The sequence below is a fragment of the Musca domestica genome, unplaced genomic scaffold (genome assembly GCF_030504385.1).
Source record: "Musca domestica strain aabys unplaced genomic scaffold, Musca_domestica.polishedcontigs.V.1.1 27, whole genome shotgun sequence".
In the NCBI taxonomy this organism is placed as follows: Eukaryota; Metazoa; Arthropoda; class Insecta; order Diptera; family Muscidae; genus Musca; species Musca domestica.
This window is the reverse complement of record NW_026712286.1, coordinates 1,535,245-1,562,171: the sequence shown is the minus strand read 5'-3', so window position 1 is coordinate 1,562,171 and position 26,927 is coordinate 1,535,245. Positions and strand designations below refer to the sequence as shown.

The 26,927-nt window shown below is 37.5% G+C and overlaps 4 protein-coding genes across 7 annotated transcripts; 3 read left to right on the top strand and 1 right to left on the bottom strand.

The window, feature by feature from the left end:
- The first annotated feature begins 701 nt into the window (after positions 1-701).
- Positions 702-1,616, top strand: LOC101889108 (uncharacterized). Its single transcript, XM_011298090.3, has one exon. It carries the CDS (start codon positions 905-907, stop codon positions 1,499-1,501), a length of 597 nt encoding a protein of 198 aa, XP_011296392.1. The 5' UTR covers positions 702-904; the 3' UTR covers positions 1,502-1,616.
- A 4,480-nt stretch (positions 1,617-6,096) lies between these two features.
- On the bottom strand, positions 6,097-7,114 carry LOC101888691 (uncharacterized). The gene has a single exon (XM_005177202.4). The coding sequence runs from the start codon at positions 6,961-6,963 to the stop codon at positions 6,334-6,336; it is 630 nt and encodes a 209-aa protein (XP_005177259.1). The 5' UTR covers positions 6,964-7,114; the 3' UTR covers positions 6,097-6,333.
- Positions 7,115-7,863: 749 nt separating this feature from the next.
- LOC101888870 (uncharacterized) lies at positions 7,864-9,257 on the top strand. Its single transcript, XM_005177203.4, has one exon. It carries the CDS (start codon positions 7,979-7,981, stop codon positions 8,783-8,785), a length of 807 nt encoding a protein of 268 aa, XP_005177260.3. The 5' UTR covers positions 7,864-7,978; the 3' UTR covers positions 8,786-9,257.
- A 10,212-nt stretch (positions 9,258-19,469) lies between these two features.
- LOC101889287 (cationic amino acid transporter 2) lies at positions 19,470-26,784 on the top strand. 4 transcript variants are annotated; one of them, XM_005177110.4, is made up of 5 exons: positions 19,470-19,734; positions 24,180-24,547; positions 24,848-25,108; positions 25,174-25,959; positions 26,025-26,783. In XM_005177110.4, the coding sequence occupies exons 1-5, from the start codon at positions 19,709-19,711 to the stop codon at positions 26,477-26,479; spliced, it is 1,896 nt and encodes a 631-aa protein (XP_005177167.1). In that variant the 5' UTR covers positions 19,470-19,708; the 3' UTR covers positions 26,480-26,783. The 4 variants fall into 4 exon arrangements, with proteins under 4 accessions (XP_005177167.1, XP_058980115.1, XP_011296394.1 ...); XM_059124132.1 differs by lacking the exon at positions 19,470-19,734 and adding an exon at positions 22,190-22,221 and having other exon boundaries at positions 26,025-26,784; XM_011298092.3 differs by lacking the exon at positions 19,470-19,734 and adding an exon at positions 23,533-23,649.
- The last annotated feature ends 143 nt before the right edge of the window (positions 26,785-26,927 follow it).

The following is a 26,927-nucleotide window of genomic DNA, read 5'->3' as shown; positions in this document are numbered from 1 at the left end:
GTTGAAAAACGTACTCATTCGAGTTTTTGGCATATTCTAAGACTTTTAATAAAATTTTGCCGAACATATCAAAACATTTTCGATTATTTTGAAGGTCTAAGACATAGCGTTGAAACAATTAGTCTGCAAAATTGACATCTCAGAAATAAATCCAAATCGCAGTCGTTTTCCTGGAATTTAAATAAAAATTCATATTTTATTTTAAAATAATAAAATGTGAAATTTTTGACACTTGTCTAAATGCTTTTGTTAAAAACTAATTTTTGGCTTTAAAACGATTATCTACACAATAAGTTTCTTTTCAGATCGAAACAATAAAACTCGAAAATAATCTAGTAAAGCAAAAACTTTTTGTTTCGATTCAATAATGTATTTAATCCGTTTGTCATTGTGAAAGGCGACATGTGAGCGGCTCTGTAAGTATGCGTTAAAGACTTGATTTTGTTGGTAATGATTGTGTGTGTCATTATGTTGTTGTTGCTGTTATTTTTTGGTTCAACAACAAAAAACCCAAAAAGAGAGACTACAAAATAATGCCAAACAAGGGTCAGGCGGATTGCTCATAAGTCCATGATCTCCCGTCGCAGGTCTGGTTAGTAAGCCAAGCGTATATCTGTCATTGAGCAGAGATCTGTCGCGCTGCAAAGAGCCAGAGAGCGAGCGCGAGTTCAATTTGAGATCGAAGCCAGTATTCCGTATTTAAAAGCATCACTTTAGAAAACTCATCGTAGTTCCATACGTGAAAGTGGCATCAAAGTACACACATAAAAGTTAAACGCTTGACGAGAAAATCCCATTCGAATCGATTTTGCAAAACAAGTTTGTTTTGTTTGGCGACCCAGAGAGCGGTACTGAAATCAACGGAAAACATTTGTGTAAAGAACAAGGCAACAAACAAAAGAAAATGTTGGCAATTAATGACAGATTTGTGTTGACAGTGGCATTAAGTGTATTTGCAATGCAAATGACCATGGCCCAAAGGCCTCCCTTTGCCGGCAGTCGCCCCCCAAATGGCCTGAATCAAAAGGATAAATACAACACCAATTCTGTGTCAGCAACTCCCGAAATTTCCAATCGTTTTGGTGATTCACCTGAACCCATCAGCAATACCATACCCTATGGCCAGCCTCAGAGACCTCCAGTGGGCCTTGTGGTGACCCCAATAACACCATATGTACCAATCCAGGCTCCCGCTAATCCCCCCTCAGTTCCCAACACAAACGACAGTGGTGTCAATTTTGTTGATCGTTTTGGTGATCCCGGCTCCAATGTCATATCGACGGGAGCCACAGCCAGTGCAGGTGCCTCAACCAGTACCACAAGACCAGTTCACCCCCTGGATGCCCATGGCGACCAAGCCTTGATCGATAAACTCAGCAAACTGCCCCCAGATCAACAGCCTTTCTGGTTTGTCAACTACCAAGCCATTGAAGCCCAACGTAACGGCACGGTGTCAAATGTTGGTGGCTCCTTCTCTTCGAGGGGATCATTTTTGGGTTGAATGCAATTTTAGAGATTAAGTTTTTTTCCTCTACAATAAGCATTAATATAAACAATTATTCATATAAAATATTTAATCATTTTACAAATGAACAATAAACACTTAGTATAAGACACTTATTTTTTTTTTTTTTGTATAAAACACAAGACCAGAAAATATACATTGTATTTATTTGAAACAAAAGCCATAATAGACATTTTATTTAGAAAATAAAAAAACCCACCTCCCCCCTCCATGTGGGGAGTCAGAGAGGTAGCCAACAAAAAACGAAGAAGAAGAAATTCAGCAGAGTAAAACCAGCAAACCAAAAAACACTTATTAAAAATCTCAGTAATGAGATTTACCAGACGTCTCTTATCTCTCCTCCCAACAAAAAGTGCGGTGTTATCTCTTAACATGGACCATCAATAAATACAACAAAGACAACAACAACGACATCAACAAAAATAATAACAAGTACAAAAAAGTGTATCGCCAATCCATTTGTCGTCTATAAATACTGGTTGCCGGACCAAATGCAGGCGTTGCGACAGGGGGCGATTTTAATTGAAATGTATATATGTATGTATGTATGTATGTGTTACAGATTACAATGTGTCTCAGAAATATCTTCATTTGTTATTCATACGTTTACATATATAGTGGATGCATGCATAAGTATATACATATGTAAGTGACGCATAATTCGAAACAATGCCAAAAACCTGTTTCGTGGGGAATTCGGGTTATTATATAATTTGTACAAACTGTGTGACAAAATAACAAGAACAATGCTAAGTCATCTTGAAAAATATAATCTAAATCTAAAAAAAAACATCAACTTACCTTTAGGTGTAAAAATATTTATTTTAGAAAAATTTTGGAGTCTTCCCAACAAAAGCTATACTTCAGTGAAAAGCATTTTTTCCTGTCCTATACCTTGAAACCATTCAAAAATGTTGAAGGAAATTTTCATATAGGACCTTATGTACAATTATATGGGGGGAGGGGGAGTGTTCGAATCTCCAACGTTTAATGAAAATTTATTGAAACAAGTAAAATGGTATCAGTCGGTTTTTCCGACAGATGTATACCCCCCAGCCTTGGGTTATTATTATTCAAACTGTTGACCCTTTATGGGGGAGATTTCGAAGCAGTTGGCCAATATTGACCAATTCGTATCTGACCTATAAATGTTACAACGTTCCAGATTTGGACAATATCAATAACTTGCTATACTTTATATGAGATACAGGGTAAGATAAAAAAACTGCAACAAAGTCAAACGCCATAATATTTACAATTTTTTTAAGAAATTTTATTGAATAAAAGCAAAAAATGCCGGACATAGCATCAAATTTTAGAATAAGTTTAGATTTGTATGAATTGGTCAGCTTTGGCACAAATTATGGCCTTCAAACGGTCTATGATACCGTCACACGCTGCCCGAATGTTGCTCTGCGGTATTTTAGCCCATTCCCGGCGAAGAGCTTGCTTGAGGTGGTCGACACTTTGGTATTTTTTAGTGCCAACCTTGCTTTCCAAAATACGGATTGGTATCCGGAGATTTTGGTCGTCATTGTCCCCTTGAAATGAAGCGAGGAACCTCATTTTGTAACCATTCTTGGGTGTCGTGTGCTGAGCGCGATGGTGCTGAGTCCTGTTGGACCAAGGACTGGGGCCAAAATCTTTGCGTGCCCAAGGCTTTAATACACCCGCCAGAATATTTTCGTCATAATGTTCGGCATTTATTCTGATGCCACGGACGAATAATAAGAGCGGTGAGCGACAATCGGCTGTTATGGCGGCCCACACCATCACCATGGACGGCGCTTGAGTTCTGGTGGCCAACCGAAGGTGCCCATTTTCAGTTGACCTCTTTGGTCACCGTTATATCGATGAGGCACATTTTGACCGTATCAAATGATATATACCCCCTCTAGCCATATGGCTGAGGGTATAATGAAAACAGGAGTATGTACAGTTACGAATCAGAAGATCACAAGTCCGAACAGACAAATCAGCATACACGCCTACTTTTTTGACTTCCACGCAATTTTCCCACGTACGAATGGGAAATCCCAAAGCTATCTTCAAAATGACGCAATTGTTTGGCATTATTTCACATTCTTTAAACATATGTATATTTTTTATATGTATGTGTGCATGTATGTCTGTTTTTTCTTAAAATTAATATTTTTACAATTAAAATATTCTACGAAAAATCGTAAATCATTTGCCGTTGTGATACGATTCACAACAGAATTCATTGACGCCAACAACGACAACAGCAACAACTTCTTCAAACTTTCGACAGTTCTACCACAGCAAACACGACCATTGCTACAAATTACTCACAAGAATGTCCGGATGCATAACCACGATTGTCAACAATAATTGCTGCGATGCAGTGATGGATACCCTCGAATGAGAATATGAATGGGTGTCTGGTTGCATCTCGAAATTCCAGCAAAAGGAAGACGCTCAAGATTCTCCAAATAGCAATGACATCAGCATGCCGTCGTGGAGGTTAGAGGGGAAAATGTTCTAAAATAAGTTCACACACAAACATACATATGGAAATAAATATAAAATAAGGAAGCAAGTAGTAAGGAATCCCCCCATTCTTGGTACTTGGCAATGAATTTGTAGGCTTAACATTACCATTAACCGTTATCTAGCTCGTAGTCAACAGCATCCGCAGCTCATGGCTGGAGAAACTTCCAAGCATTGCTAGAAAATTGAAACTAAATCGCACCAAACCAACCAGGTGACAAGTAGCAATATATGAAGAGGCTATCAGTCAGACAGACAGTCACAGCACAACGTCAGCATAAGTATCCAACTCTACATGGCAGGCTAGGACAGACTTGGAGACAAATAAATGAATAACCATGTTGGACAGACACACAACGACGACGAAGAGAGAAAGAGAGAGATAGAGAGAGAGAAAACTTGTTGGTCGTCTGCTGCAATGCCATTTCCCCGGATAATCGCATTCGAATCAGCAACGGATGTTAACAACCAAAAGTTGTGTGGTCGGAACTGTTTCGCAAGGCTTCATTAGTTCCATCCCGCATGGGTAAATATTAAAGAATTGTTGGCGGAAATATTGTGGCTTTGCCATTCGTCAGCCAAAGGATACAAGTGGAAGCGTTGGATTCAATTGAATTCCTTGGGCGCCACATGAGGCAGAAAATGAAGAAAGGGTTATTGAAAATAAAAACTAAAACGTTTTTCATAAGATACATAATTTGGAAAGCAGAGAATTTGTTGGCAGCCTTAAACCCATGGCAGTGGAATGCTACTTTTTAAAGTTACACTTACGTTTAATGTCCAAGGCGGTTTTAACGCTGTTTATACCAGATCACAGATTTTTTCGCTTTCTCTCAGGAGTAAAACTTTCTCCCTAGAAGGATTGCTCGAAGATTTAGAGTTATGTACCGAGTTTAGTCTTTGCTCTCTTGCTATGGGCGGAATTGCTTTTCGGAGATATTGTTTTTGTACCACTTTTATTTTGCCATCAAAATGGGACCAGGAATCCTCCAAATGGCTACTTTTCTCTCTCATTTTGTACATTTTACAAATTTTTCAGAATCCCAAATTTGTTGTGAAATGCATTTCTGCATGCCTCGCTGCAAGTACAGTACCCGAATTTCAACAATAATGGGAAGCCTTTATCCACGTTATCCAAATTTTTAAAAACTTTTAATACCTGATATCCAGTTCTACCATTCTTTGGATATTCAAAGGAAATATTTATTCAGGTTACCTAAATATTGGCAATAGATGCAATTTAAGGATATTTTCCAATCCGATTTTCATTTTCATCCAATTTATTAAACCTATGCAAATTTGCTTTCAAAACTTCAACAACTCCTTTTTTGTATTTATCCCCTCCCTTTGAAAACGCTTGGCATTGTTTCTAAGCAATTACACAAAATGATCGTAGTCCAACACGTCCACACCAGCTAACACCTGACTGCGAACCTCGACTCGAAGTCATATTCCTGGCACAGACAAAAACAACAACAACAACATTAACCTGGCCAAGTGATTATTGTCATTGGACGGATGGCAGGCAATAAAAACCAAATTCTCGTAAATGCTGATGTTTCACATGAATTTTAACTGGACACCAGGAGGGCTGGGAAGTCTGTGTGTTACCTGGATAGAAACTGGCAACTTATCGCCTTCAATCAAACGACCGACCGACCAGCCACTCCACTCCACTTCGTCCAACTAAGAATTGATGTGGCAGTGGCAAATAAAAAATAAATCCCTGATATTAAATATGCAACGAGGAAAAACTGGAAGCAGGAAGACCGAAAAGGATATAAAATGCAGGATAACACCTCAACTCTGAGGCTCTCCTTCAAAGACAGTTGCCAGGACTATGGGATGGGATAAATGCCGCAAAGACAGACAAATTGAATGAATGTCTCCGTGACACAGATGTGGCAACAATCCTTGGCCTCCAAGTAATAGTTTTAGCCAACTTCCATGGCAATGATGCCGATGATGATGATGATGATACTGATGACGATGATGATACTGTTGCTGATGATGGTGTAATAAATATAAATGACCAAACACACACATACACACACAAGGAATTCGTATTTAATTCGTTTTCTCTAAAGATTTATTAACAAGTTTTCTATTTCCATCATTCGCTTTACCTCGCATTCGCAGTCACAGCCAAAGGATGACTATTCCACATTAACTACAATTACAGAAACTACAACATCATGGACAAACTTAACAAATTCTACTAATCAGTACCCCGCCCCAGGAGAGGGGAGGGTATTCGGTCGGTGGAGCGATTTCGTTGTTTTATTTCCTTGAGGTCTTTACCAAATTTGATACTGGGCCGAATAGCTGAAGGGTTGGTTGACAACAAAGTATTGGTGGGCCGAAGCGGGGAAGGCAGCAGTGAAGGGCACAGCGGACACTGGCACAGCAGGAGCGGCAGCAGCAACAACGGGAGCTGGGGCAGCGGCAACCAAACGTTGAGATTTCTGGGACTTCTTCTTCTTTTGGGTCAGGCGTGAGGGAACTATCTTCTTGTTGGCCTTCTTGCGGCTGGTCAGGCGTTCAGCTTCGAGTTCGGATGGTTGGAATTCTTCGGCATCGGGATTGGGAGCAAACTCAACGGGAGCATCTTCGGAGGGCAATACATCGGGCGAGGAGACATCAGCTTCTGGTGGGCCATAGACCTCATCGGGTGGGCCGTAGACTTCATCGGGTACGTTGCCTTCTTCGAAAGCCACTTCCGGTTTCAATTCCTCGGCGGTGGGGTATGGTGTAACAGGCTCTTCTTGACGGGCGAATTTACGCTTGGGTGCCAAACGCAAGGGTTGCTTCTGCTTTTGCTGCTGGAACCTTCTTACCTGGCGCAACTTCGACTTGGGTGCCTCGGCACTGCAGGCCACAATGGCCACAGCCAAAAGGAGAAGGGAGATTTTCAACAAGTTTGCCATTGTGTTGGGTTTGTAGAACTCGCTAGTAACTTCCTAAGTTGCTTCAAATCGTACAATGATGTCGATTCGGCCGACGTCAGACACTTTTATACGGCCCCCTGGGCGAATTGGAAATTCATGCGTTATTGATTTGGGGAAGTTTGTTTTTGTTCTATTCGTTCTCTTGTGTTCTGTTTAATATGAAAATGGTTATTGGAACTGCTGACGACCGACCGGCTAATACCGACCGAACATTCTTCGTTCATAATGCTACGAAAATTAATTATGCTATTAAATTATGTAGTGCGACACTTTGGTTTCAATGTCTGCGCCGGGTGAATACCAAGTAGCCGCCGAATCGCAGTCAATCAATAATAGTACGCCGCAGCAGGTGGAAATGACGTTTATTGCCCTCCCCATACTGGGTAGTCCGACAAAGCCAAGTCACAACTTGGCAAACAAGCGCCGCGATCGTGAACTTGAAAACACGTCGAAAATAAATCGCATTAAAATGATAAGAGTGGGTGTTGGATTGCTGTCACAAGTTCAGGGTTAAGGACCGCTGGCAAAATCGGATGAGAAATTTGTCTTGTTTTTGGGTCAATAGATCACTAGAATGTTCTGGATTTTTTGCAGATTTTATCATTAAGCGATGCAAACGAAAAATGGTAGTCGGTGATCGGCAATTCAAACAGCCCTTGATAATGGCAGTTATGGTCGATTGTCATATGGCAGTGGTGACAAGGGGTGGGTGGTAGCGGGTGATCATGCTACTTCCAGCACCAAAACGTATGGTCACGTAAAGCCCATAAGAAATTGAATTCAAAGGTAAACACAACAATAATAATAATTTCTGCTCATTTTAAGTGGCATCCAAATAGGGTATGGGGTTTGACTCGGCATGGCATGGCTTGGCTTGCCATAGCAGCACCGAACCGAAATTCATTTGACATTGGAAATTGGCGGCAAAAATGCTTGCGGACTCGCCATGACTAACCTAATGTCAAAGTAATCATGCGGTGGAACTATAAAAACCATGGCCCATCACCAACTCATCATCATACCACCACTTACAACAATCAAGAACACAACAAGCAGTAGCAGCCACAGCAACAGCCGCAGGAGCAAAAAAAGCAACAAAACAAAGATGGCCAAGTTCTTTACAATTATTGCAATTATTGGTGTCTCACTGGCTTTGGTGGCAGCTGAGCCGGCTCACTTTAGACAAGCGAAGCGGTCGGGAGCTTTGCGGGCACAAAAGGTGGTGCGCAAGTCAGCACGTCAACAGGTGGCTCCTTCACCCGCCCCCTATCCCCCGGCTGGTGTAACGCCTGAAATTCCCTTCGAATTGCCCACAGAAACTGAACAACCTTTCGCCCAGCCCGATCCTACCTATGGACCACCTGAAGTAACCCCCGATGAAACCTATGGCCCACCAGAGCCCACACCTGATGAGACCTATGGCCCACCAGAAGCCGATCAACCCGCCATTACTGAACCCGATCAAACCTATGGCCCACCAGAAACCGAAGAAGAGGCAGCAGCCACTCCCGATGAAACCTATGGCCCTCCAGAAGCCACCGAACCCGATCAAACCTATGGCCCACCAGAACCCGCCACCACTGATACTGAACCTGCCATCGAAGAACCAGCCGCCGAAGAAGTTCAACCCGCTGCCGATTCGGAATTGGTCGCCCAAAACATCATCCAACCAAGACAAAAGCTGGTGCGCAGCCGTTCCCGTCCAGCCAAGTTGCGTGCCCGCAAATTACCCATTGCTCCCCGGGCAAGCATTGTAGAAATCATCCGTTCAGAACCGGTTCTCGTTTACACTTTGCATTAAAGGAAAAGTGTTGTAAACCACAGGTTTACCTCAATGAAATTGTAGAACCAAAATCCCTCTGGTCCATGTGGTTGTGGGTGGGTATGTATGGAACTCACACAGACCCATGCCAGAGTTAGCTTATTCCCAAAAAAAACCAAATACCAAATATCAACTACCAACTACATACAGATAGGCGGATAGAGAGAGACTATGCAGTAATTTAGTTAAAATTCATCTCGGTTAAGTTTTTTAAGTTTGTTAATGAGAGTGTGTGCGTGTGTGTATTTTGTTTTGTTAAAGTTCGTTTTTTATTCATCTATAATTAAAAATAATTAAAATAAACCACATCTGAATATAAATTTAAAAATAAAACAGCGTTGTTTTGCATTTTGGTGGAGTAAACAGGCGAAGGAGGAAAAATAGATACAATTCTTGCTGCTGATCGGAATATGTTTCATCAAAACTTAAGACGTCATTCCGAAAGATGGCAGTAAAGCTAAAGAGGAGGAGGAAGAAGAAGAATTTGTGATGAGAAATTGTATTTTAGTCAATTTGCGGACTTTTTAAGACGCAATGGAATATATTTGAAAAAGTTCTTCCTGAAATGTGGGGGAGTTTATATTATCTTGTTTGTAATCAAAAGAATTTAGATATTTTCTTCTTTTGCTGTAGGATATAGGGATATTTAGGTCGACTTTTGATTCATTGACTTTTTCCATTGCTAAAAATCGCAAAGTCAAAAGTTGCCTCAAGAGACATTGCCAAAACTGAGTTGAACTTATATTTTATGCCAACTCCAGATGTCAAAGAAATATAGAAATAAACAAGATAGACTCCTAAGAACTAACGAATTAGGAAAGGTGGTTATAGAGGCCCGGTCAACTCTCCCAAGTAAATGTACAATTTAAGAAATTGTTGATATTTTATGAGGCAGCTCGGAAGTGTTTTTATATGCATTGGTGCCAAGTTGGAAAAAAACAAGAAAATATCCATATTTTCATCTTTCCAAGGATGTCTTTTAAAATCGCATAAACTTTTTACTCGGACCATGGTAAAATCAAGAAGGTAAATTCATTTCAAATAAGAATTCCTCTCTGAATTTTCTGTAAATTACCTTGTCGAAAACTAAAGAAGCGACATGATCGAAACCCGCGTCACAGTGGGAGAAATATGACTCATGAGCATGTGGCAATATTCCATTCGGCAAATATTGAAAAATGAGCTCGGGGTAAAGCCATTGAAATTCCAAAAAGTGCAAGAACTTACACCGCAACAGAAAGAAAATAGACTCAAAAAAGCTAAAAAGTTGCTTGGCCGAAAGTGGTGAACTGCCGAATTTGATTTTCTCCGATGAGAAAACATTCGTTGTTCAGAAGTTTGTAAACAAACAAAATTATCGTGTTTATTTGCCAAACAGGGCACCTGAAAATATGCACCTTCAGTTGGCCACCAGAACTCAAGCGCCGACCATGGTGATAGTGTGCCGATGGTCGCTCTCAGCTTATATTAATCGACCGTGGCATCAGAATAAATGTCGAATATTATTGCGAAAATATTCTGGAGGGTGTACTAAAGCCTTGGACATGCAAACATTTTGGCCGCAGACCTTGGACATTCCAACAGGACTCAGCACCATCGCACTCTGCACGTACCACCCAAGAATGTTTACAAAATGAGGTTCCTCGCTTTATTTCCAGCGCACTATGGCCCCCATAATCTCCGGATACAAATCCGTTGGACTATTGTGTCTGGAGTATTTTGGAAAGCAAGGTTGGCACTAAAAAATACCAAGGTGTCGATCACCTCAAGCAAGCGCTTCGCCGGGAATGGACCAAAACAATAGAGCTTAACAGGGAGCTCCTTAAGTTGAGATTTCATTTGCTTCAAATGATAAGAGATCGTCAAGTATGCGGGTTGTACCTGGCTCCGGTTCTAAAGTCTGAGACATATTTCCATTTTATCGAAACATGAACATGTCTCTGAGAAACTGAACTGCAAGATCCAAAGTTGTGAATTAGAGCTTTCAGATCAACAAGCTATGAAACATATATAAGCCAAATAACCCATTACAAGGTAATGTAAACAAACTCTCTTCTGCATTACCAATACATTCAAAGACATGGGTCATTCCTTAAAAATAAGAAGTACCTATTTCGGTTGATTTACCCTTGCAAAAAATGGGTTCATAGGTCAATTTGAAAGTTGCTACTATTGAAAAAACTAGATGAAAATATCATTACTTGGTAATGGGATTTTTGGTTTGAAGCTTAGCTAGAAATGGGGTAAAGCGTAAGCGAAAAGACAACACTTGGATTAAGTCTGTCCATTTTTAAATGATAAAATCATTGCGATCGGTATCCAAACAACAAAAACCCGATCTGCTTCAAGAAAAATCGTCGGCTCTCTCCAAAATGTAATCCCTGAAATTGTCCAACGACAGTCCTTGATTTTTTTTTTTTTTTTTGAGGTGCTGTTAATCTTCTTTTTTGGTTTGGGCTTTGAAACTGGTCATTATCTTTCAAGTATTATTTCATAAGTAAGGTAGACAGAATTTTAAGGTGGAGATATATATAGGGGATTTTTTTCCAAGCTTAAGTCATAGGCTGGTTCGGTAAATATAACAAATAAACTAATTTAAGGTCGAAACAGATCAAAGCTAAAATCGTGACTTTGGTGTGAAAATACTACACTGCTGTCAGCAAAAAGTGGCAAAAGTGCTGTTTTTTCACGCCGAGCTCACGATTTATGTTTTGAAATGTTTCACCCTTTTGGGAGACAAAGTTCGAATTATGGCCTGAAATTGAACTAAGTCAAACTATATTTCTTTATTCTTTTATCAAAACGCCACCTAATAACTTATGCCTTAAAAAAGCCCCTTATGTATTCTCACCTTTACTCATACCGTAGTAAATTCAAATGTGAATTCAAAAATGCAACGCTGAACATTGAACTTAAAGTTTAACAAAGACAGCAGCACCTAAACCATTTTTATTACCCCCTTTTTAATGGACATTTCAAACATGAACTGAATATTTCTTCAGCGTTTTGCATGGCAGTTAGTTTTGCTAATTTGAATTAAGTTTTTTATTACACATTTCGTTTTCAAATATTATTTATAGAATATTTTTATGTTTTCTTTGCAAACGGAATAGTAAATATTTAAAAAAAAAAAGACACCATGACCTTAGCCGAATATTCTGTTATGCAGTTCAGAGAAGAAAGAATTTTGGCAATTTCTTTCGCTCATCCTTGTTGGGATTTTCAATAATTCAAAACACGCGCATTTTAATATGACAGACTGATATACAAATTTAATGTTTTTGTCGACATTAACATTGAACAAAAAAAAAAAACAAAAAACTCAAATAATAACAACAATTAACAGCATTAAGAATGGAAAAATAGCAAAACAACCCATTCGCCGGGCCATCAAAAAGTGTCAATTTATGAAACGTGTCTGTCCGCCAAAACAAAAACAAAATCGAAATTTCTATCGTCTGGACACCCCCAAAATAATGGCAGTCATACATGGACATGGATTATGATGGATATTCGGTGTAGTTTATTTTTCTATTCTCCATTCTATGAAATCACCAACCATTTAATGTTTTAAAGGCCATCTTGACTCGGTCCCGGCTCATTCACAAACACTTGGGCACGTTCGAATTCATATTTCGAATGGGCTGACGAGTTCAAAACATCATTAATATGTACAACTTAATGACACAACTAGCCACTGCCGAGGAGGAGGGGGAGGAGCACATAACATAATTTTCCCAACAAAACCAAGCCAAACTCATTTCAACTCGAAATCCCAATTAAAATATAGAATTTTTAGTTTTGCCATAGCCAGGGCCTAAACCAAAAACGAAAATTAAATTTTGAATATAAAAGAAGCTACTCGATTTAATTAAGTCATTATTACCAAATAAGTTGTTACAGAGCAAAGACTTGGCTACGAAGGAGAAACCAAAGCTATGGTGTCCCAGAATTGTCTTGGAATTTTAATGGCAATTGCCCTAATACTTTCCGCAGAGGCTTTGAGTTTGAGAAAATCATCGAGAGTCACAAACAATAGGAGGCTGTTGAGATTGGAGAAGGCACCCTATCCAGCGGCTGGTTTCAAACCGGATATTCCCTTTGAGCTACCCACAGAAATTGAGACCACCACCCAAGTTAATTTAGAAGAAACAACAACACCGCTGCCCCTTGTGGAAGTTGATGTAACTACCGAACAACAGTCATTTGTGCCCTCCACCTACCTGCCACCCCAGCAGCCACAAGATGTCTATGGACCACCCGAACAGCCACAGGATACATACGGGCCACCCAGGGAGGACTCTCAACCAGACATTGGCTCGAACATAGTCAATAGCTCTCCCGAAATTGAACAGCTGGATGAACAAGAATTTGAAACATTGCCCCAGCCCGAGCCGAGGACAAGAAGCGGTCGTCTATCGTCCTTTGGTCGCAAATTGAAAAAGCCCATAAAATAACCCCCAAAAAAGCACACAGTTTGTTGGGGATTAAATTTAGATCTTGTTGAATTTTTGTTAATAAAAAATAAACGAAGTGAACATTCTTGCGTGCACGGACACAGACACACTCACACAAACACACACTTGCAACCACATGAATGTGCAAACATTTGGATGTATTTGAATTATTCTATGGCTAAACAAAACAATTTGGTTTTTATGGTTAACAAAATATTTATTACTCTTAAGCTTCTTTCCAGCAACGCCTCCGCCGCCAAAGAACAACAACAACAACAAGAGCAACCAATGTTGCATCACATACGTATACGTACATGCATACGGTCACACATACATATGTATGAACGTATGTCGTCTGTACATATGTAGACCATATTTTGTTTTGGTTTTGGTCAACACTAGATTTCCTATCTGCGAATCTATGGCAGAAATATGTTTCGCACACAACTGCACACTTAGATGAGACTGGGTGTGTGTGTGTGTGGGTGTGTGTGTAACACACATACAATCGTAGACACATTGGGGAAACTGAGGATACAATGCACCAGCAGCTTGTTGTGTACCGAGCCATTTTGCTTGCCATGGGGACAATTGGTTGGTAGAGGGAACTACAATGGTGCAACCAAACTAGAGATGCTAGTGTGTCATCATCTGAGATATTGGGGAAACGGGAAAGTTCAGGCGTTCTCATTATGGGCATTAAGTGGGCATTAAAAGGGAAATACAATTCTTTTGAATTTTCGACAAAGACGAAGAAAAATAAGGTCTCTGTTTACAAATTCAGGTTAGAAGAGTGCAAAATGTGTACTATGACGAGCGCCATCTATTGATACTAGGTGAATGGATTGTTGGCCAGATTGGCCCATAACTTTTATGCCCTGTTCCGTATGATTGAGAACTGTCAATTCAATTCCCAATTTTGACTAAGGCATTCACAAATAATTGATCCATTCAAGACATGAACCAATGTTGAAAAATTTCTTCGAGGAGGTGAACAAGATATCAATCCTGAAGGAAGGTTGGGTTATATGCTATGTACCGTTATTACATTTTTAATTTGTTGTGAATTGCAAACAAATATACAAGTATTTTCTTGAAGTAACTCTACTGAACCACTTATCTAGTTTCAGATTAAATAGTAAAACATGTGACAAGAATCTTTGGTACTAATGTATTTATATGGTTCTCAGGGACTACTGATTCACTAGTTCCTATGATCCATAGGCCCCTGTAAAATCTAATGAATTCCTATTGAAAATGTCACTAGTGACCTATAAATGACAAGCTCATACAAAATGTTTATTGAAAAAATGCACTACTTGATCAGTAGTATTGGTGAAAAGTAGTGATTAACTAGTCAAATTTCCTACAGGGACATTACATCCATTTCGCCAAAAAAAATCGATAATCGAAATTGAACTCTTTCGGAATGGCCAATATTAGTTATAGAATTCATGATACATAGTCTTTTGTTCCTGAAAAATTCAATCGGCATCATAAACCTTCTATATTAAGTTATGCTTAATGTCCGATCATCTGAAAAAAATTATGAAGCAAATTTAACCATTAAATATTAGTCACTTTCAAAAACAACGTCCATTGACATCTCTACCATCGGAGCAACAGAGTTCCTTAACAACAATAACAACAAACAAAACATTCTGTGGTTTTCAAATAAAATTCTAAATAAACTACAAAAATAAATGATACTCGAAACAAAAACAACAACAACAACAACAACGCCAACAAGAAGAAAAACATGTCGACCAAACCAAACCGACAAACCGCCAATACCAACACCATCACCGGACTGTTTAACCACAAAACACAGGGGGCATGCTCGGACAACAGCGCGTCAAGCGGAATGAACCCAGTTAAGAGATTGTCAAAATTTGAGCGTTTAAACAGATTCTGTTCATTGTTAATAGCAATAAAAATTTGTTTAGTTACTTTTCGAAATTAGCTAATGATCCGAAGCTACCACCACCCATCGGGACATTAAACTTCGCTTGAGCGGAAAAAAACTTAGAAAAATAGTCATTTACAATTTATTCTTTATAATTCCATTAATTTTCAATCAAACTTATCGGAAATTCCTGCGTATGTAATTTTAACAATTCCTAATACTCCAATCTCCTTTATAAGTTTAACACGACGAATCCTTTTTAATTTTGTATGACGCTAAAAAGTTAACTGGGTAATGATCCATTCACGTTGTGTGTTTGCCGTCGAGTGGTGTGTGTGTGTGTGTGAATGGCATTTTTGATTTGAAAGCGCCTAAAAGCCTGCTTCATATTGTTTGATATTTTACTGCAACAAGCGGTAAATAATTCATTCTCATTTGTAGCTGCGAATGGCGAGTGAAAATGTTGTTGGATGCCATTCAAGGTGCTGAAAAGTAATCATTAAAAATCTAGTTTTTATTTGAGTATAACATTAAAGATTAAAAGAGAATTTAAAAAGTACAAAGACACATATTTTTAAGAAATTACTGTTTAAATTAAATAACTGATTCCAATCGTCCGTGGAAACATTTGGCCAGTAATAAGTGTGTCTGGTTACTTTTCCTGCAGGAATTGTCCAGCAACATCTTTTTGAGAGAGTAAGGTAGTTTTAATATCTTTTGCAAGGAAAATGCGAAAAGTAAACAGACGGTGTTCCTGCAGAAGCTGGCAACTAATCAGCTGATTTGTCAAAACAAACCAATTTGTCCCCATTGTTTGGAATTAAAAGAAAGGAAGCATCGCCAATTTTTCAAGTTATATAAATAAAAAGGAAATTAGGATGATCGATTTTGTGTTCCCCGGAATCCTTTAAACGTATTGCTAATGGCGTTTCTCTAAAAATGTTGGAAATAGTCTTTTATTTTCTTATTACATATTAATATTTACGTTTTTCACATTTTGCAAAATTGTTCTCCCAAAAAAAATTAGTCTTGCTAATTCCAAAAAAATATTTTCAAATTGAAAGCACAAAAAAAATAAATAAACATAAATAAGAAACATCTGATTGAATGTCGATGAATGAGAAGAAGAAGAGTTGCAAGAGATTGCAAGAAAAAATTTGTCCAGCAAGAATTTGCAAATTCTCATTGAAAGAACTGTCAAAATTTCTCTCCCCGACCGCTCTCTTTTGCACAACTTTCGGGTTAACAGACGACTTCCAGTAACAATTTGTAACAATTGTTACAAATTTAAGGTAACCGGACACACCTAATAGCATAGCAAATGGCCTGAAACATTTAAAGGTGCAAGTACATAAAAAGCTTGAAGCATGGATAGGCATATAAATGTCAAATGACGGCAGGATTTTAGTGCGGCTCTGTAATCCCTTTATGAAATGTCACAAAAAATAACTAGCCATTACTTCAAGCTTTTCATTACTTGCACATTAATTCTGATAAATTCCGGTTCAAACAATAGCCCAATAATACTATATTTACATTACATATTTTTGCCAGGTTAACATCTTTCATGATGATTTGTTTGAAGTATGTGGAAAAGAATAACCACGGTAGAAGAATACAGGTAGTTGCATCGACACAGCCGCTGGGACAATGAACTGTCAAACCAATTTTGGAATTGACATTTTTGAATGAAAAATTATTCATATTTGTAAAACTTGTTTAAAAATGCATATCTTAACAACCTCTAATATGCGTCGTATAAGAAAACATTTAAAAATTTTTTGAAATTTCGATGTTCCTAGGAGTTGATGCCACTACCTGTATTCAATTTAAATCCTCCAAAATCCATTACAATGTAAACGTACTATTAGTAAGCTGAAGAGGTGAGCTACGTTTGCAGTGAAGCTTTTTGCCATGATAATTGATGCGTTTTCATATGTTTTATGTCAAATTAATTATGACAAACCAATTAAACATGATAAAGGAAATAATCTACACACGGCTTAAAATAAGTAAAAAAGATATTTTTAATACACTTTTACTATAATTTCCATTTCATATCGATATTCTAGTCCAACCCATCGAGGCATTGAATAATGATTTTTTTTTTGTGCTAGTCCGTACTCTGCTGCCCGACAACTCCATTCCATTCAGTCTGTTTTTGATCCAGTTTCGCTAAGCCGGTGCATTTTTGCCTGTGTAATAGTTTTGCCATTTAATTGAGTTAAATGCATTGACTTGGGAATGGCAATGTGAAAACAATTATAATTTCACAAAAGTAAATTGAATTTAACAGTGCACATCCACAGGACATACATGCATTTCAATACTGTTCTGATTTACAAAATGATAATTGATTAACATGACATGGCAAGCCATAAAACACCGGTGATAACAACACCAACACAGACCTAAACAAAAATATGCCGACAAACCGATGCCGATAATAGTCAAATGACGAAATTAATAATGTCGTACCAATTAATCAATCAATTAAAATTTGCAAAAAAAGAAAAGAAATTGAAGTGTGAAATTCCCAATTGCACAAGGAACACAGGCACGGGAACGTTACAATGGCTGTGTTCATAATTCCATTAATCTGATAACAACTGCAACGTTTGTATGTTTGGTGATTTCAGAACCGCAAACTATTTCCACGATTTCCTGATGCAATTTAATGCAAAATATCGTAATTTGAGAGAACAAAATGTTAAGGTGCGAGCGTGTGTTGGGTTGTGTGTGAGTTTCCTTTTCTTCATAAAAAAAAGGGCTCAATTGCTAGCAACCCCTAAGAAGAGAGATGTCAGGGTTGCCAGGTCACACATTACATATTTAATTGTTTGGTAGCTAATGACACGATGTAATGAAGACAAGGTGGGATACATGGTACAATGAAGAGAAGGTAGGTCAACTTTGAAAAAATTGCAAGTATAGAGGTCTACCTGTTTGGCTTGTAATGTCAGAATTAGTATCAAAACAATAAAAAATCAAACAACTTGTTGCATTTATTTTGAATAAATAATTGAAAACCACGAAAACTGAATGAAAGGTCGACACTTCTTTTCAAAACCAGGTTCTTTATATCTCTGAAGGATTATTTCGCTACAAAAACTCTAGATTTTGTCGATGCATACATTGAAATAAACATTTTGAAAACACCCGAATTTGAATGTTTTCTGAACATTTTTTTTGTTATTGAAAAGAAAACACATACATAAACAAATAAAGATGACATATTAAGCCAAGAAAATAAAAAAATTGAAATCATATGGTATCATAGCCCTACCTTGATATCATTGTACCATGGTGGGATACGTTAGATAAAGTTGCAGGTAAAGAGGCCTATCTGTATGGATTGTAACGTTAGAGCTACGATAAGAAAACCAAAACAACTTGTTGCCTTGATTTAAAAAAAAAATAACCAAAAAACAAAATAGTTTGAAAGATTAAGTTTTCTTTGCATAATCATGATTTATATACATATTTATTACGTGACAAAAAGGGTTAATTTTGTCCAAATATAGGTTGTAATAAGCATTTTGGTAAGAACTGAATTTGAAAATGTCTAAACAATTCCTTTTTAATTTAAAAGACTACACACACATACACAACTAAATTTGACATTTTTTCAAATTTAATGATATTAGAGACATCATTCAACGGAATTGTTTCAAATTTCTTATCGGAAGATCGGAATCGATTTTTTTATAGATATCGTAATGAACCGTGAACACTTCCTTTCGGAACACCTGCACTTTCGGACTTTAATAAATTAAAAGTGATTATTCAGAGAGTCTTTAAAAGACATTTGTGAAGTAAAAAACAATTGCTTTGGCGAAGATAGAAATGGTCCAGCAGATAACGTTCAGCTTTATCAGTGCCCCAAGACCATATAACACCACATTTAATGTCAAAAATAGTTTATTTTGCACAGATATGTTTATATATTTTTTTACTCAATCTCAATACTCATGATTGACAACTGAAATATTTTTTATATCTTAAGTATAACAGTCTAGTATAAAAACGTTCTCCATCAGCCTCTTTTCTTTACTTAGAAATATTTACTTGTAGCATTTTCCCAACTAATTATTGCTGAATTACAAACTGTTCATTTTGTTGTCTACGAAATTCAGCTTATGGTGTTTTTACCTGAACTTGATAGCAACACGGCAACCCTATGCATTCTCATTTTACCAACATTTTTGGCTCTCTTCATTGAAATCTCTCTTGGAGACGGACTGACAGCTGCTTTTGGCCGTTGTGGCACAACGTGTATCTTTCCTATATAAGATACCTACTCAATAGCTCGTAATTTTAAATACGCCAAGTACAACTGAGCCCTTAAGAACCATTGCATTTACTTACCGGCAAGGAAGCCGCGTGTTACCTAAAGACCAAAGACACACTCAATGTTAACGTTTAAAAATAATTAACAAATTATATATTTATTTTATCCGTACAAAATAATTTAAAGGAAAATATCTACCAATTGACAATTTGTGGTATCTGTGTGAATAGAGGAAAGATTGAATCATAATGGAGGATTTCTTAGAAAATATTGGGTAAGTTTCATTTAAAGGAAATGAGGTAACAATTCCAGACAATTGCATCGTTTATGTGGCCGAAAGCATTGGAATTTATCTGTAGATAGGCCAATGCCACAATTTGGCGTCCAAAAGTAAAAATAACTCGCCTCTTGTCTCGTGCTACTCACCCCTTAGCTTCCCTCGCAAACACAGCGTCAAAAAATAAAAACACATTCACTAAATGTATACAGTTTGTCATGTAAATATTTATGAATTGGAAAACGCTATGATTGTGCCCTCAAATTTTAAAATCTATTCTGAAGATAGAAAAAATAAGTTCGGGTATTGTTGACAGTGTTTTTTTTATATACGATCTTTTTTCTTTTGGTGGAACTCGGAATTTTCGGTTAATATCTGTTTTAATTGCCTTTCTAGTGCAATAACTTGCAAACATTTACACGACAAACTATGCCCTCTATTTATTCTCACAGTAACAGCGAGCACACTACCAACAACAAACACAACGGCAATTGTTTAATTTTAGTTAGCGTGTTCATTTTAATTTATTTTTATTGATTTTTGTAGTTGTTTCTTTTTCTACGTCATTTGGAAAGAAATTCAACGCCATGGCGCGTCGCTGTTTTTACAGCACATCGGTTACACTCATCTGTTGGTGGCTTTACGTGAGCGCACATGTGTGGTGAAGAAATGAGAAGCAAGTGTCCGCCTCCCCGTATAAATACGCGCCACTTTCAAATTATTGAAGGGTGAAATATGATTAGAAAGGAATGCAATTTGACGATTTGTTTGCAAATATGCCAGGGTATTTGACACTTATCTACAGTGGCATAATTGCTTCCAATCAAATAAGTTTCTCGTGTTCGGTTAAATTTCTGCAAAGCAATCACAATTAACTATATATGTGCGGCCTAGTAGAGGGGGGAAGGGATTTTATTCTTGCTAAAGGCTATGTTTACTTTATACTTTTTTTATAACCTCCTCCAAGGAGGGTAAATTAGACTTGTCATTTCGTTTGTCACAACTCGAAATATTCGTGGAAATCCCCATAAAACTCTAAGTCGATTTAACGATATCCGTCTCTCTGTGTGTTGAAAAAAAAAAAATAGAGGCGAACTTATTTAACAAAGAGCTTTATAACTTGGCATTAATGTTTGCATTGTGTCCAGAATAGTTGATATTAAAAATTGAGTGAACAACTCTGGTTTGGTAAAAACTCTTCGATTTTTTCGAAATTTTTTGCAGAGGTAGTTATGTTTACCCTGAATCCGAGAAACTATTTTTTCTTGGCAGGCGGACACGGGACCACCGATTTTTGACCTACCCGATATATACATTATGGTTATCGTTTGAAAGTGACCAACAAGTGGTCACATTATGGGGTAAGATTTAAGCGGTTCGGAGCTTATAGTCCAATTATTGATTTTTTGGACCCGCATTTTTATAAAAAAAAACCCAAAAAGTCGAAAAAGGCTCCATTATGGGGGTCAAATAAAATGCTACAATTTGTGCTGATACCTTGTTCGGGTCCAGAGATATGGGTCTTTTCACCCGCATAATTTGGCATTCATTTGGTTGACCCCCATAATGGGCCCCTTTTCGACTTTTTGGGGGTTTTATAAAAAATTCGGGTCCAAAAAATTTATAATGTGACTATAACTTCCGAACCGTTTAAAAAATTAAATTGTTTAATAGGTATTTTCATAAGTTTTCCAACGATACCTCTTTTATTTATATCGGGTAAGTGGATCCGGATCTAGTCGGGGTCTTGAACTCGGACTTTCGATTCAAAAATCTAAGAAGAAATAGTTTCCCGGGACCGGGTAAAAATACCTACCTCTGGAAAAATTTTGGATAAAATCGAAGGGTTTTTACTAAACTTAGTTTTAAGCCAAAATGAGGTATTTCCTTCCATGTTTTCCTATTGTACCCATAAAACGGTACCTCCCAATATTATATTGTTTCAAATTTGGTATTTAGATTTTGTAATGGATTTTACCTCCTTTGACACAACATTGTCTATTTAGCTCCACGGTTTCTTATAGCCCCCATATAACAATATCTCCAGTATTATTTATATTTGAAGTTTACAATAGTTTCACAATAATGTTCATAAGTGCTTATGCATCACCTGTGTTCCAGCATGATACGAAATTAACTACGATATCTCGTAAAATGCATGCTTTCATATCACGTTTTCAGGCGTTTTAATTGTGAGTGCGTACCTAAGTGACACTCATGTGTAACGGAAGATCTCAATTCGAAAATAAACTAATTTGACGTTTACATTAGATATTAATGCAATCAGCCAATTCCAAATTGGATGTTAAATGACAACTATTGGTGACGTCGTCATGCAAAGTAAACTGCATTTGTATTGTTGCATTCAATTGTGTTAGCTGTAATGCTTCCCATTCTTCGCAATGTCGTTTATTGTCCGAATCAGGGAAGTAATAGCATTAATGACAACTGACAATACTTATTGTGGATGTCAAAGCTTGCAAGGTAAAATAATATAAGATAGTTCCTCAACCGAATATAAAAACCGCCAAGACACTTAAACCCCTAAGATGAAAGCATTTAAGTCGAGAGATCCTTAAAAACAAAAAACATCGGATTCGGTATTTACCGATGTACGCTTGTGGCATCAGTGTAATGGTGAGATAGGAGCTTCACTATTATTACCAGATTTTTTAGATACCTCTTTTAGAAGCAGGGTTATTGGCAAAAAAAATTGGGAGTTACCTATTTCACCTCTTTAGATTCTTTGTTCATCTTCGACCCTTAAGATAATCGCATAATCTTCAAAAATAATTGGGTATTCGGTCCTAATTTAACGCCAAACAAAACAGAATCTTATTGAAATGATTTAGATAGAAAAATTAACCAAATCTAGTCATATTATTTCAAAATGTTTCAATTTTAGTTTAGCCAAAACCTAGTATATAATACCTACTCACTCACATATTGGTATGAAGTATGTAAGGCACACCAGCAACAACAACAAACCCATTATAGATAATAAATCAATTTATTTTCACAGTGAAACTGATCTCAGCCAACAGCAGTAAGGTTGATGTGCTGCTTCTGTTTTATTTTAGTAAGCGATTAGACTTTAGTCTATTTTTGATTATTTGTCGTCTTTGTGCCATTTGGAATAGAAATCAATGCAGTGACGTCGCTTTTATTGTACAACGATTGCACTCACTTATTTAATATACTACTTATCTTATCAGTACTATATGCTATACTTTTAATTAGTAAATTCTATTACTTAATGAAGAATATGGTATTTCCCACAAAACGGTCCGACTAATCAGAAATAAAGAATAAAAAAAGGACTACTCCATCCTTGGTTGTATGTATGATTTAGAAATTATGTCTGGAACATCGGAATAAAAATTGCATAAATTGGAACTAAAGGTAGAAATACATAAAGCGCAAATTTGGCTGGCTTCTTCGTAGATGAACAAAGCCTTTTAATTGTGTTGCGTACACTTTCCCATTCTAAAACAGAATTTCGCTTAAAACTTGTCTTGTTCTAATTTAATATTCAAAACCTTTTTTTTACTGAGCCGTCGTCATCAATTCCCCACCTTAAACTGTTATTCTCACGGATTTAATAATATTTCATATCTCGTTTGTAAACATCCATTTCAAACGCACTGTTACAGAAAGCTTTCGACATACAACCCTAACTATGCATTAACACCCCATACTCACCTCCGTAAGCTGAGCTTTATTTTCCTCTCACTCTGCTTGCCATGGTGAGTTAAGATTTTTTTTTGAACGATTTTAGATTGAATTCGTATTTAAGTAAATTTTCACCAACTATTCTGTTCAGTACTTTCTCAGAAAGAAGATCAAACATTTGTCAAAAAAGAAAAACAATTGTGTGTTGGAATAAAAATCGAAAGAAAAAAATACCAAGAGGTTGAAAATAGTTTTCATTGTTTTGTTTATGACTGAAAATGCTTAGCATACACAATTTTAGAATTACTCATGTTCAAAACCTGCTACAATGTTAATAAGTAGAGCAAAAAAGATTGGTTTATTCTCTGGTGCCTCAGATCCGAAAAGTGATCCCCCGCATCTGTCTAAATTTTTTATTGCCGTCTTCATTTTATCTATTAACAACCAAGTGTCAATTAATAGCAGTTTTGTTTCAAGATTATTCGGAAGCAGTAAAGCCATAATGAAGCCATTCGCCTAAAGAAATAAATACATCTTGTGATCGTACCAAGCAGCGCCTTTGGGCATACATTACCGCCAAGAACAATGTTTCACTCTTTAACTAATAAAAATCATCTGAAAGATATAAATTACGTGCTAATATGCGATTTCGCTGGGTTACCTAGGGAAAACCACAACAAAACACGATTATTCAGAGCGTCGTAATGGGGTCGTTTGAATATCATTTCATAACACGTTTCATTTCATATTCAATATCATTTCTATTCTAGGATGCCTTTTCCCGGTTTCAAAAGCATATACGAGACCTTGAGTCGTAAGAAACCCATCGAAGACTCCACCGAATCAAAGTTGGCCAAGGTTTTGTCGGCCTTTGATCTCACAACATTGGGCATTGGATCGACCTTGGGTGTTGGCGTGTACGTGTTGGCCGGTCAAGTCTCCAAGATTTACGCAGGTCCAGCAGTGATCTTCAGTTTTCTCATTGCCGCCATCGCTTCCATATTCGCTGGTCTTTGTTATGCTGAATTTGGTGCACGTGTACCAAGGGCTGGATCGGCTTATGTTTACAGCTATGTTACCATTGGAGAGTTCGTTGCATTCATAATTGGCTGGAATTTGATATTAGAGTATGCCATCGGTATGTATGAACCATAATGGTGTTGTATGTTTCATGTTCACAAGAACAGTGTCCGAAGCGAATTTTTCTGAACGACAGACAGTCAGATTAAATTACTGGTGTCTTTACAAATGATCAGCATTTAATTGAGTTGATTGATTTATATTCGTTCGGTCACATTCGCCACATACACACACGCGGACCGTTCTAATTGATCATTAAACAAGGCTATGTTTGGCAATAGCTGCGGCGGACACTATAGAAATTGAATGAATGCCGAAAAATAATGGAATTTAATTTATTTACTCCTCTCTTTTGTAGGTTCAGCCAGTGTGGTGAAGGGCTTAAGCTCCTATTTGGATAACCTGTGCGATCATGCCATGGAAAACTTCTTGGGAACGCATTTGCCCATGAATGTAGAGGGGCTGAATCATTATCCGGACATCTTTGCATTTGGCGTCACTATTATATTCGCATGGGCAATTGCAATGGGAGCCAAGGAGTCTACAAGGCTAAACACCGCATTCACGTTATTGAATCTCAGTGTGGTATTGTTTGTTATCATCGCTGGTTTGTTTAAAGGTAGAGTACAATCGGCATTATCGTATCTTCGAAATTAGCCTTTAAATATGTCTGTTTTATTTCAGTTTCCACCAAAAATTGGGCCATACCCAAAGAAGATGTTCCCGCTGGCTATGGTGAGGGTGGTTTTGCCCCATACGGCTTTGCTGGCATTATAAGAGGTGCTGCCATATGCTTTTACGGCTTCATTGGTTTCGATTGCATTGCCACTGCCGGCGAAGAGGCTAAAAATCCAAAGAAATCCATTCCCTTTGCTGTCATCACCTCTTTGGCCATGGTGTTTTTGGCCTATTTTGGTATTTCAACCGTTCTGACTATGATGCTGCCTTACTATGAACAAGATGAAAGTGCGCCTCTGGTGCATGTCTTTAGCATTTATGGCTGGACAGCGGCAAAATATGTGGTGTCAATAGGAGCCATTTGTGCCATGTGTACAAGTTTGATGGGTTCAATGTTTCCACTACCACGCATTGTGTATGCCATGGCCACAGATGGTTTGCTATTCAAATTTATGGCTGAAATCAGTTCCAAGCACAAGACTCCGCTGAACAGCACCCTTCTTACGGGATTTTTAACCGGCGCCTTTGCTGCCATTTTCAATTTGAAACAATTAATGAATATGATGTCGATTGGCACATTTCTGGCCTATTCCATGGTAGCTGCCTGTGTTTTGATTTTGCGCTATGAATGCGACGACAGACGGGACAGTCGTCATATGAGCAACGGCCGCGTCTTAACAGATCAGGGCGATGCCGATTGCGGATTCCTAAAAATGTTGTTTAATAGCTCCAAATCAATTGTGCCCACCAAGACAACATCGCGCATTGTTGCAGTAATGATTTCTTTGTATGGTAAGTTGTCCTCAACACGATGCTATGTTAAATTGCAGTACAAATAAAGTGGTGTTTCCTTTCAGTTGGCCAATGCATAATACTGACACAAGTGCTGTTGCCCTTCGAAGAAGATTACGTCAGCGTTACTGCCGTTGACATTACCAAACTTGCGTTAAGTCTGGTATTCCTGATCGTTACATTGTTTATAATTTCACGCCAACCTGTGTCCTCATCCACACTGGCCTTTAAGGTCCCCTTTGTACCATGGCTACCCGGCTTCTCCCTGTTGATTAACATCTATCTCATGATCAAATTGGATATTATGACTTGGGTACGTTTCAGCATTTGGATTGTCATCGGCTTGATGATATTCTTTGGCTACAGTGTGCGCAATAGCCGCATGCGTCACAGGGAATTGAAATGTCTAGCTGAATCCGAGTCCAGAGATAGAAGTGAAGTGGATTCAGTCTCATCGTTACACCACGATGAACGTTTTAGCACACAAGTGCCGTTAATGGTTATGCATACTGCAAGTTAATCTCTCTAGGGTATTTGATATTGATATTTTTAAGGAGCCAATGTTTAATATCTTTGCCACTTATTTTATATCTCACACACATTCATCTCATTAGGCATTGTGTTTTGTAATTAAACTGCAACAATTGCAACGAATTGAATATATTGTAAAGACATTTAGTTTTCGAACATGAATTTGAATCGCAAGTGGTCTTGTGATTTGTACTTAACTGAATTGAATATTTTTTTTTTATGTTTTGTTGTTTCAAAACAAAATTGGTTTTTAATTATTTGTATTATGTTATTACTATTATTACTTTAAAATAAGATAAAATGACAAATTATAAAAATAAAAGTATAGTATTTTATTTATATTAAAAAAAAACTACAAAAATCGTTTGTTCATTTATCTTTTAACAGAAATTGTTAGAATGAATACAATCCTGTATATGTAAGGGAATCCTTATGCA

What these genes read in the sequence shown, in the direction of transcription:
- LOC101889108 (XM_011298090.3), top strand. Translation starts at nt 905, where the DNA reads ATGTTGGCAATTAATGACAGATTTGTGTTGACAGTGGCATTAAGTGTA.
- LOC101889287 (XM_005177110.4), top strand. Translation starts at nt 19,709, where the DNA reads ATGGAGGATTTCTTAGAAAATATTGG. An exon ending in GATATTAGAGTATGCCATCG is followed by an intron (nt 24,548 to 24,847) that starts GTATGTATGAAC and finishes TCTCTTTTGTAG; the next exon opens with GTTCAGCCAGTGTGGTGAAG. An exon ending in CATCGCTGGTTTGTTTAAAG is followed by an intron (nt 25,109 to 25,173) that starts GTAGAGTACAAT and finishes GTTTTATTTCAG; the next exon opens with TTTCCACCAAAAATTGGGCC.
- LOC101888870 (XM_005177203.4), top strand. Translation starts at nt 7,979, where the DNA reads ATGGCCCATCACCAACTCATCATCATACCACCACTTACAACAATCAAG.
- LOC101888691 (XM_005177202.4), bottom strand. Translation starts at nt 6,963, where the DNA reads ATGGCAAACTTGTTGAAAATCTCCCTTCTCCTTTTGGCTGTGGCCATT.